The 11864-nt window shown below is 28.3% G+C and overlaps 1 protein-coding gene across 1 annotated transcript; it reads right to left on the reverse strand.

Moving 5' to 3' along the window:
- Nucleotides 1-3728: 3728 nt before the first annotated feature.
- LOC127288580 (major royal jelly protein 2-like) lies at nt 3729-7793 on the reverse strand. The gene is made up of 6 exons (XM_051316119.1): nt 7739-7793; nt 5787-6020; nt 5540-5706; nt 4727-4948; nt 4155-4652; nt 3729-4044 (listed from the first exon to the last, which is right to left on the reverse strand). The coding sequence occupies exons 2-6, from the start codon at nt 5995-5997 to the stop codon at nt 3832-3834; spliced, it is 1311 nt and encodes a 436-aa protein (XP_051172076.1). The 5' UTR covers nt 5998-6020; nt 7739-7793; the 3' UTR covers nt 3729-3831.
- Between the last annotated feature and the right edge of the window lie 4071 nt (nt 7794-11864).

The following is an 11864-nucleotide window of genomic DNA, read 5'->3' on the forward strand; positions in this document are numbered from 1 at the left end:
TAATGTGAGAAAGGATCCAGGCATACACTCATCAGGTCCTGGCAATATGTTTTTCAAGTAGCTTTTTGGATTACGAAATTCTGAAATGAAGTTCCTCGTTCTTTAAAACCGGTCAGTCATGAAAAAAATAATGTGAGAAACATATATTTCTTCCTCTTGGTAAAATTTATTTATTTTTAAAAAATGGGACAATAAAAAAAGAAACAAATAGTAGTATAAATTTTTTGGTTATAATGCTAACAAAAATTGAATGTGGAGAATTGATTACGAACTGGTAAAGGAAACCTACATACTCTGACGGATTCCTTAATTTTCTATCGTACTATCTAATCCAATTAAAATTTTCATTGTAATAGAAATATGTTTTTTACCTGGGGGTAAATTATGTAAATCCACTTCTATTTCCATTCTAATTTCCACTTTTGCTATTCTTATTCTCTTATCCACTTCTACTAATTTTCTCTCCCACTTCCATTTTCACTTTTTCTTACTTCTACTTCCACGTTTTTCAATTTCCTTTACCACTTTTTCTAATTTCCACTTCCACGATTTCCTTGATAATTTCTGATTGGTTAATTTTAATATTCCAACTGAAATCTATCTGTCCATTTATTATTAATTTATTTATAATTTTGAATGAATGAAAATTCGATCTTTTGAGAATTCTATCAAATAACAATTCGTGCAAATAAAGATTTGTGCAAACAAAGATTTTATGAATTGAAAATTTTGACATTTAAAAAATTGAATCATTTAAAATTCTGTTGAATGAGAATTCTGCTAAATTAATATTCGGTTAAATTAGAATTTTTTAAATAAAAAATTGGGTAAAGAGTGATTATGTAAAATAAAAATTCTGTCAAACAGATATTCGGTACCTAAAAATGGTGTTTAATAAAAATTTCTTTTAAAAAAATATATATTAGAAAAAATGAAAGTGGTAATGAGAATGGGAGTGGAATTTGAAAGAGTGGAAATAGAAGTGGAAGTAGAAATTGGAAAAGTGGAAATAGAATTAGTAATTGTAATTGGAAAATGTGGGAATGGAAATTGGAAAAAGCAAAAGTTGGAGAGGAAATTAGAAAAAAGTGTGAGTGAAAAATAAAAATTGTGGCAATGGAAGTATAGGAAAGGAAAGTAGAAAAAGTGGAAATGAAAGTAGGATTAGCAGTAAGGTTGGAAAAATTGGAAATTGAAGTGGGATTGGAAAAAAAATTGTAGAAATAGAAGAGGGAAAGAAAATTAGTGAAAGTTGAAATGGAAGTGAGAATGGAATTTGGATAAAGTGGAAATTGGAAAGGAAAGTAGAAGAAGTGGAAATAAATGTAGGATTAGAAGTAGAATTGGAAAAACTGGAAATGGGAGTAGAAATGGAATTTGAAAATAGTGGAAATGAAAATTGGAGAAATGAAAGAGGAAATTAGAGAATCTTGAAATGGAAATTGGAATGGAATTTTATAAAGTGGAAATGATAGTAGGAATGGAAATTGGAAAAATGGAAATGAAAGTAGGATTAAAAGTAGGATTAGAAAAATTGGAAATGGAAGTGGAATTAGAAAATGTTAATTATAGTAATAGAAGAGAAAATGGAAATTAGAGAAAGTAGAAATTGAAATGGAAGTAGGAATGGAATTTGGATAAAGTAGAAGTGGAAATGGAGGTGGGAAAGGAAAGTAGAAAAAGTGTAAATGAAAATGGAATTGGAAAATGAGATTATAGTAATAGAAGAGGAAATGGAAATTAGTGAAAGTGAAGTTGAAATGGAAGTAGGAATGGAATTTGGATAAAGTGGAAGTGGAAATGGAAGAGGGAAAGGAAAGTAGAAAAAGTATAAATGAAAGTAGGATTTGAAGTAGGATTGGAAAAATTGGTAATGGGAGTGGGAATGGAATTTGAAAAAAGTGGGAGAGGAAAATTAATATTGTAGAAATAGAAGAGGAAATTAGAAAAAGTAGAAAAGGAAATTGAAATGGAATTTGGAAAAAGTGGAAATGGGAGCAGGAATGGAAATTGGAAAAGTGGAAATTGAATCAGTAATCGTAATAGGAAAAAGTGGGAATGGACGTGATAATGGAAATTGAAAAAGCAAAAGTTTGAATGGAAATTGGAAAATGTGTAAGTGGAAAAACAAAATTATGAAAGTGGGAGAGGAAATTAGAAAAAGTGGAAATGGAAGTAGGATTGGAAAAATTGGAAATGGGAGTGGGAATGAAATTTGAAAAAAGTGAAAATGGGAGTGGAAAACGAAAATTGTAGAAATAGAAGAGCGGAAATAAGTGAAAGTGGAAGTTGAAATGGAAGTGGGAATGGAATTGAGATAAAGTGAAAGTGGAAATGGAAGTGAGAATGAAAATTGGAAAAAGTATGAATAAAAGTGTGAGTGGAAATTAAAAAATTTGAATGTGGGAATGGAAATTGGTAGATATATATAATTCAGAAATTCCTCAAGAAAAATTTTTATTTAAGTAAAAGAGAAATTCATCTTTGATCCAAATTCTATTCTTTTGAGAATAATATAAAACCGAAGAAGAAATCTAAAGCCATCTGGTATCTCGCGGATCCACTGGCGCAGCAATTATCTTAATAGCGCGAGTGACTCTAATGAATAGCAAGGTTTTTGCTATACGACCGGGTTGAAGAAAGATGAATGATTAGATTTGACCAATAGAAAGAGAAAGAGAGACAAGGAAACGTGATTCTTTTGCCTTATAGTCTCTCTTCTACTTTTTTCTTTTCTTTTCATCTCTCCTTTTCTTGGCTGCACCTTCTCCGCACGTCTTTGCGGTAACATCCACCTCTCACTATATATATACCAACTTGAATTCAGCTATATACGTGCAGCTGGTTACCGCAGAGTGAGACGAAGAAAGGGAAATAAAAATAATAATAATAATGTAAAATGAGGGAGGCAAAAAGAATCCATTTACTGTGTGAAGTTCCTTAACACTGTACCTCCTTCAACAATATTTTCTCTCTCGAAAAAAACTGCCTAGCAACTTCTTTGCAATTAGAAACGCACCTCAGAAAATGAGGCTTAATTTTTTCAAATTATAAAATAATTTTTATTTTATTTTTTAAAATTATATATTTATTATTATATTATATTTAGCTGAATTATTATTTCTGAGACAAATATATTTTTCCCCTCTAATGAATGTAGAAATGTTTTCTTTTTCCAATTTGTATCTAGCGATTTTTATAAAGTAACAATAATTTTCACGCTCGGATAATAATGATTGTTGATTGTCAATTTCAGTGCGTAATAATCATCATAGAGACATAAATCAAAGAATTTAAAAAAAATGCTTCGAGCACGAGAAAAGGGTATATGGATAATTACAAAGATCGTTTGATAAATGCCGAAGGGGGTCGCCATATACTATATATAACTTAATTGATCGTCATCATTGGTTTTGAAGAAATGTCATGGAGAATGATGATGACTATCGTCATTATCATCATCATCATCACACCAACAACTTTCTATACTTCCGGGTATTTTCTCGTTCCTTTAGACATAGAAATTGATCTTTTTTTTTGCGCCATCCTTTATGACCATTGAAGGATGTGACATTGATTGCAACGCACCGACAAATCGTTCGGGACAAGTGACTTTGAGTCGATGAACCTGAAGTCTTGTTTGTGAAAAATCCTGATTGCGAATAACTGGAAACGTTAAGGAATGGACGAAAAAGGAAGATACGAGACAACGTCGAATGCCTTTTTTTTCTTTTCTTTTTTGTTTTTATTTTGTCAATGAAAACAATATTTTTGAACTTTAGTTTTGTCAATGATTTTTTTTCCAAAAATATTACATTATTAATTTTGAATTTAAGCACATTTAGTGCCATCTGTAAGTTTTTTTACACTTTGTTTCATAATTCTATAATTGATGTCTGTCAAATTCAAAGCGTCGTACACAAAATCTAAATATCGATTTGTAAGAATCCACAGTTCTTCTTCTTTTCCTTTTGTAACTGATGAATTAAATGTATAAGCCCCAGATACAAATTGTAACTTCTTCGGATCTGAATCAATGACAGTCTAAAAGAAAATTTTATTTTTATATTTTTATCATTTTTAAATGATAGATTAAATATATCTAAATTAAAATCATTGTCATTAATTGTGAATTAAAATATTTAAAGACTCACAAAATATGGAACATCTGTCTTATTCGCAGTGCTTTTCGCAGTGTTAGCACAAGCCAAACTAATGTACGCATTAACGCCCACATACAATATTCCCCTTGAGTCGAATGCAAAAGCAGCTGATGGATTTGGCATTCTATATTCATGACGTGTAATTTCAATAGTTGTGTCATTTTCCTGTGATTTTCCTCTTTTAAATAAATTTCTAATTGGACTAAATAACCATTTGAAAAAGCCAACTTTCGGTTCAGAAGCAAGAATATCATCAATTTTTGCAGTGAATACGTGAAAACTTCCTAAAGATGACATTGCGATGAATTGAGGATTATTGTCAATTTTTGGTGATAAAGCAAAACCAAAAATACCACCAGGTGCTGGAATATATTTGTTTGCTACTGCTAAAGGTCCAACTAGATCTTTTGGATTTGGACCACTTATCCGCCAAAATTTACGACCATTCCAAACAAGTATTGCACTTGTTTCATAGTAACTCATGTAAATCTAATTGAAAAGAATAAAGAATTTGTAGTTCGGGTAATTATTTAATTTTTAAGAAAAAATTATTCGAATTTTACTTTTGTTGTTCCACACCACCAGCCACTGGTTTCAACAATTGCACGCAATAATCTTCCCTTTCCATCACTTCCCTGTGCAAATTTCCGTGGAATGGAATATCTTGCGATTAGTCGATTTTTTTTCAGATCAAAAATTAATAATTGAGGCTGACACACTTGTGTTTTATTATCATCAGTACCGTTGTCCAGAATCCATAATCTATTACTGTTGCATGTATCTGTCTATGAAAAAAATTAAAACCGAGAATTACAACTTCAAAATTTTGGTATACACATACTACTATCTTAAATAATTCCAAATGTTTCATTGACTACATAATTCTTTAGATATAACACGATATTTGGGATATTTCGAGATAATTCTCGGTACTTCAAGTTACTTGATATTTCACTATATACTTCAGATAATTCAGAATATTTCAGATAATTTAAAATACTTGAAGATAATTCAAAGTATTTCAAAATAATTCATAACACTTCAGATAATTTAGGTTAATTCAGATATTTCAGATAATTTAAAATACTTCAAGATAATTCAGGATATTTCAAAATTTTTTTTTTAGTACTTCAAGGTTTTTTATGATATATTTCACTTCAGATAATTTTGGATACTGTAGATAATAAAGCATACTTCAAATTGCTTCAATATAATTCAGAATAATTCAAAATATTTCAAAATACTGCTAGATAATTCAAGATATTTCAAAATAATTTACAGTATTTTAAGATATTTTAGGATATTTCACGATACTTCGCAGATAATTCACTATAAATTCATATACTTCTAAATATTTGAGAATATTAAATTATTACTTGAATACTAGTTGCTCTATATATTCCGAAACAATCTTTTCTCACGTGCCATTGCCAATTTGGATATGGTGTTAATAAAGGTCCACTTGAGGATTGATTTTTTGACACCGTTGCTAGTGTCACAGGAGATTTATCATTTTTATTGAGAGTCACAAAAGTACGTCCATCTGTTATTTAAATTTTAGTAAAATTTAAAGTAATTATTTTTAAGACTTTCTGTATTAATTACAATTATTAATATTGATACCTGGAACTAAATAAAAATTTGTAATCAATATTTTTGATTTACTATAGTTGCCGTTTTTAAGAATTTCATCTTTTCTCTCTTGACTATCATATTCATAGTCGACATATTTCCATTGATAGACCTCTTCCAATGTTGTATTTTTATTTAAGTTTTGACTTATACCGGTTGAAAGAAATCCCAGAAAAATAAGAAAAAGAAATCTGAGATTCATTTTGACAATCTTTTAATGTTTTACTGCAAAAATTAAAATATATTTTATTTATTACAAAAACACATGATTTTTCATTTTAATTTTGTGGAAGAATGCATTTTTTCACATAATTAATAAATATAAACAAAAAAAAAGTTTAAAAATTTTAAAACATTTTTTTAAAATTACTTTTTAAAATATACATTGTGTATATATAATATCTTTTTTAAAAAATTATGGTAGTATTTACATACAATAATTGTGCACGCGACATTATTATAGATAAGAAAATAAATTAAAAGTATTCGAGCATAAAAAATGTATATGTATATGAAATATTAAAAATATATTTTGTACTGTATAAAAATATTTTTTTCTATTTAAATTATTGTAATCGATAGCGCGCTTAAGAGCTCGTGTTTATTATATTACAATTTAATAATAAAATATTTTACAATTTATTTTAATTAATTATATCAGGTCCATGGAATATGTAATTTCTATGTAATAAATCGAATTTTTTAAATTTAAGTGCCCCAGTCTTCGTCACTGCTTTAGTTACCGTCACTTTCATTGAAAATTACATAAAATATTTTCTAAAACAAATAGTTTTTTTGATTTTAAATAATTATTTTTATACACTGAAAAAAAATTTCTGGTTAGGCTATATTTAACATTACTTTCTAGTTATGTTAACCAGAATTCTAGTTGAATTAACTAGAATTCTCGTTAAAATAACCAGAATTCTGGTTAACCTAACCAGAATCAAAATGTTAAATATACCCTAACCAGAATTCTGGTTATTCTAACTAGAATTCTGGTTATTCTAACTAGAATTTTTTTTCAGTGTACAAATAATAAATTATAATAATAATAATTTTTTAAATACATTGCTTTAAATTCTCAAATTACTTATGTGACGATTACTGAAGCAAAGGTGACGGTAAATCGATTACTTGACTTAATATCAAATATTTGTTTTATTCAATAAATATTATTTGAGTCAATTAAATGATGAATGTTTCAAATACAGAAATTTTTGTTTCAAATATATATTAATTCAAATAAAAATTACTTGGTTCAAATAAATATTTATTTGATAATAGTCAAGTAATCGATAATTTCGAGGGGGAATTTACTATAGTTAAAAACGTGTACAGTTGACTACCTGAGTAAAGTCCCCCTCGGATAATTTGAATTAAATAAATTTTTTTACAATTTTAAAAATTATCGAAATTTTAAATTTTCAAATTAACCTTTCGGGAATACTACAGGAGGTATATTTTAGAGAAAGTTCCCTACAAAAAATGTGTGGGGCACTTTTTGATAGGACTTATGTGACAAGTGTCATGTCTGTCTTTTTTATTACAGGATTTAAATTTGATTCTAATAGAGAAATATTTATTTATTGAGTACAAAACATATTTTAATGTTTCGTACTCTCTAAATTTAAGTAAGAATTTGTTCACTAATTTTTAGTATAAATTACTATTTAATTTAGTTAAATTTTTTGCGAAAGTTTTAGCAAAAAAATGTTTAAAAATTAGTAGAAATTTTCACTAATTTAAATTAGAGAACGAATTCTTATACTAATTCAAATTTAGAGACTATGTAGCTATATTTTTAAAACACATAATTTATTTTATCTATAATATTAAGAATTTAAAAAAATAATAATTAAATTAAAACATAATTTTATAAATATTATTAAAATTTATGATATATTAATCAATTTTTAGTAATAAGTGACAAAAATACTTGCCTATGAAGATTAAAAGTTGATCTACTGCCGCACGAATAGTGCGTTATAATGATTAAAAAAAATGTAAACTCCTTTAAATTTGCTGAAAGCATTTTATATGCATTTGCCAGGGAATAGATAAATAAAACCTGTTTATATAATTATAACGCTTAACACACATAACCGATAAAATATGTAAAAGAATAACTTGAATTATACTTATAAATTCAATTTATAAAAGTTCACTTTTAAAAAAGATTTTATATCATTATTCTTTATGAGTTAAAAATTTATACGAGGAATTTTTTTCCCCTCTCTCCAAAAAAAAAAAAGAAAATTATTACTTACCTGTCTTTATAATTAAAATAAATAAAATCGAGTTTATTACATTTAGAATATTTTTGCGCATTAACGTGCGCCATCAGTTATAAATTTTCACCTGGGCGTATTGCGCGGCGCGGCTTTTTTTATATACAGAGAATGCACTGACAAATTTTATGGTCCTGTCCGCCTCCGAAAGGTTTTCTTATCTCACATTAACCGGCTACAGTTTGTTGGGAAGAAAGATGCGAGAAAATACAAAAAAAAAGAAGATAAACAGTTCTTACATCAATTTTGCACCTACATTCGTAAATGGTTCATAAATCCTCATCGTGAGGTAATATTTTTAAACAATTTATTTATAGGTTGTTGAGAAATTATTATTATCATTATTTTTTGAAATTTCATTTTTGATTCGATTTTTTTTTATTATATCAGTAAAGAATATTTATTTTATATATGAAAATTATTTTCTGTATTTAACGATTTTGTTGTAGTAATAATGATTTCTTATTTATGTTTTCTTAAGAAATTCATCATTATTTTATAATTTTTTTTTATTTTTACAAGATTTTGTATCTTTTTTTTTTGAAGTATTTTACGTACTTTATGTGTAAAGTTAATTTTACTTGCATGAGGTAGTTTCTGTAAAATAAATTATAATTTTTGTGAGGAAACAAAAAAAAAAGAGGAAAATTTCTAATGAAATCTAGTATAGGAAGATTAAATTTCTTGATTATGTCTTTAACTTAATTCAATTATTGCATCTTTATGAGATGACTATACTCCCTCCTGGATACCGAACATCACGGGAATCATCGCAGGAAAAAGAAGATCTAGGTATCAGGAAATATATTTACCATGAGCGTATACACTTGTGCGGCGAAACACGATATTCACGGCAAAGTTACGATTTTTTTTATATACAGACATTTTGTAATGGATATTTAATTGCGATACTGTACTGTGCATCCACCTTTTGATTAAGCAATAAATGCGCGTATCCATAAAATACTGTAGTTTACGCCTGGAAACGTCACGGGGATAATCAGAGAAACAACCCACAGTGTTTTGCATTTTCTTACATATATGATCACACTGTGATAAAAAAAATAAGTGTGCGTGTATGATAAATTTTTTTTTACAATAAACTTTCTAAATTTGAATCAGTGAAGTTCCACTGATTTGCAGTGAAATATCGCTGAGGGGGAATTTATCAATTTTTAAATTAAACTACGCTAATTCATTAATTTTCACGAGAATTTTTTTTATAATTAAAAAAAATTAAACTTTAATTTATAAATAATAATAACAGTAATAAATAAACACAATGCTTTGTTAAGAGTTTTAAAATTATTTTGAAAATAATGCATAAAAATTAATTTTTATTAAAAAACATTATAATTAAACATACTTTTAGAATTCCGAACCCACATTTCGTATTCCACATTCCGTATCCGGATTCAACTTTTCACATTTCGGATTCCACTTTTCAAATTCCGTATTCCGGATCCCATATTCCGTATTCCTAAATCCGCATCCGACTTTTTAAATTCCGTATTTCAGATTCCGTATTCCATTTTTCAAATTCCGTTTCACTTTCAAAATTTCGGATTCCACATTCCGTATTCCGGATCCCACTTTCAAAATTCTGGATTCTACTTTTCACATTCCGGATTCTACATTCTGAATCTCATATTCCGGATTATACTTTCCACATTCCGGATTTCACATTTCGGATTCCACTTTCAAAATGACAAATTCCATATCTTACATTCTGAAAGTGGAATACGGAATGTAGAATATAGGATCTGGAATACAGAATTTGACAAGTGGAATCCGGAATGCGCTATGGGAAAAGCGGGATTCGGAATGTGGAATACGAAAGTGAAAACTCGGATCCGGAATTTGGAATCCAGAATGTGAAATCCGGATTGTGGAATCTGAAATACGGAATTTTGTAAATGTGATCCGGAATGTGGAATTCGGAATGTGAAAAGTGGAATTCGGAAACGGAAAAAAGGTTAGTTCTGTAAAGATTGATAATGACATTAACCCAACATTTGTCGAAAAAAATGATTAATAATTTAAAATAATACGATCTGATTTAGAAAAAAATGATAGTAAAAAATTCGAGTTAATTTTTTTTCTAAAAAATGTGGCTAATTAATTTATGAGAATAAACAATCATTAGCGACACATTGTATTAGATATAGAAAAGCATGTCGCGCGATTGTAATGAAATTATACTTTAAGAGAAGATAGTGCAATGGCGTGTCCAAGTCATTACGAACCGATGACTAGCGCGCGAGAGCTTCTCTTCTTCAGTCCCTCTCTTATTTTCTCCTTCGGGTCGCCAATTCATTAAGCTGTAATTGAGTTTTCAGCTTCGCGATACAACGATGGAGATACATGTATTGAAGGTCGAAGATGTATATAAATACATTTCAACAAAAAAAAAAAAATAAAGAAAAGAAATCACAGAAGATACATACGAAAGAATTGGCAAAGTCAATGACAAAACAGAGAGAAGAAATGAAACGAAGAAGGATACAAAATCTCATATGTGAGTGCGAAGGAGTAATTTAAAAAAAAAAGATGCATTTGAATTTAAGAACATGGGTGAACGCCATTCGTGAATTAAAACAACGAGAACCAGTGTGTGACCAATGTCTTGCTCGTGATTAACTAAAGTTTTAACAACACTTGGCCTGATAAAATTTCTCTCACTTGTCGATTTCTTCATTCAATATATGCTAAATACAGGAAAATATTTTTATTTTCCCGTAGCCCAGTAAAAATTTTCCTATTTTTTCTAGTTCTATTCTTTTTCTTATAAGTGTTATTGGAGGCGCATGAATTTTCTCCAAATTTCAAATTGCCTAACACTTATTTGACCTATTTGGCCTAATCTGTATATGACCTAATTTTTATTTGGCCTAATCTTCATTAATTCTAATCCTCGTTTATACTAATTCTCATTTGGCATAATTTTAATATAACCTAATTCTCATTTGGCCTAATCCTCACTTAACCTAATGGGTAAATGAAGTTTAGGCCAAGTGAGTATTAGATCAAATGAGGATTATGCCAAAAGAGAATTAGGTTACATTAAGATTAGGCCAATTAAGAATTATGCTAGATTAATATTAGAACAAGTAACAATTAGGATATAGTAAAATTAGGCCAAATGAGAATTAGGTCAGATACATATTAGAACAAATATAATAATTAGGTTATAGTAAGATTAGGCCAAATGAGAATTAGGTTTTATAATGATTAGATCAAATGAAAATTAGTTTAAGTTTTACCCCAAAATCGGCATAAAAATTAACTGCAACAAATTTTAGTCTAGTTGGGGCGCCACCGTCTATGTGAATTAATATTGGTTATAATTACCCGCAACAAAATTTATCATTCGTTTTTTCTGTGAAATGATAATGAGGCCAGATGAAAATTATTTCAAATGATAATTAAGGTAAATGATGTTTAGGCTAAGTAATAATTAGGTCAGATAAAAATGAAGCTAAAAAAGTATTAGGTTAGGACCTTGAAAAAGTCCTAATATTTTTCTTTCAAAAATTTCTGTACACCCTGTGATATTAAGCGTCAGTTTCACCAACTCCGGTTAAAAGTTAATAAGCGATTAAACCCTTAACCGACCAATCATGAGCGATTAAATTGGCTTTAATCGCGGATTAACTTTTAACCTGAGTTGGTAAAACTGGCCCTAAATATTTTTTCTAATTTATGAATGCATATAATATATATTTATATATATGTAAAGACAAAAATACAAAATAAATCTGAAACTGTTAAATCGATA

Source organism: Leptopilina boulardi, unplaced genomic scaffold, assembly GCF_019393585.1.
Source record: "Leptopilina boulardi isolate dan_hultmark-lab unplaced genomic scaffold, ZJU_Lbou_2.1 LbouV2_392, whole genome shotgun sequence".
NCBI classification, from domain to species: Eukaryota; Metazoa; Arthropoda; class Insecta; order Hymenoptera; family Figitidae; genus Leptopilina; species Leptopilina boulardi.

What these genes read in the sequence shown, in the direction of transcription:
- LOC127288580 (XM_051316119.1), bottom strand. Translation starts at nt 5,997, where the DNA reads ATGAATCTCAGATTTCTTTTTCTTATTTTTCTGGGATTTCTTTCAACC. An exon ending in AAATTTTTATTTAGTTCCAG is followed by an intron (nt 5,707 to 5,786) that starts GTATCAATATTA and finishes TTTAAATAACAG; the next exon opens with ATGGACGTACTTTTGTGACT. An exon ending in GGTGGTGTGGAACAACAAAA is followed by an intron (nt 4,653 to 4,726) that starts GTAAAATTCGAA and finishes CTTTTCAATTAG; the next exon opens with ATTTACATGAGTTACTATGA.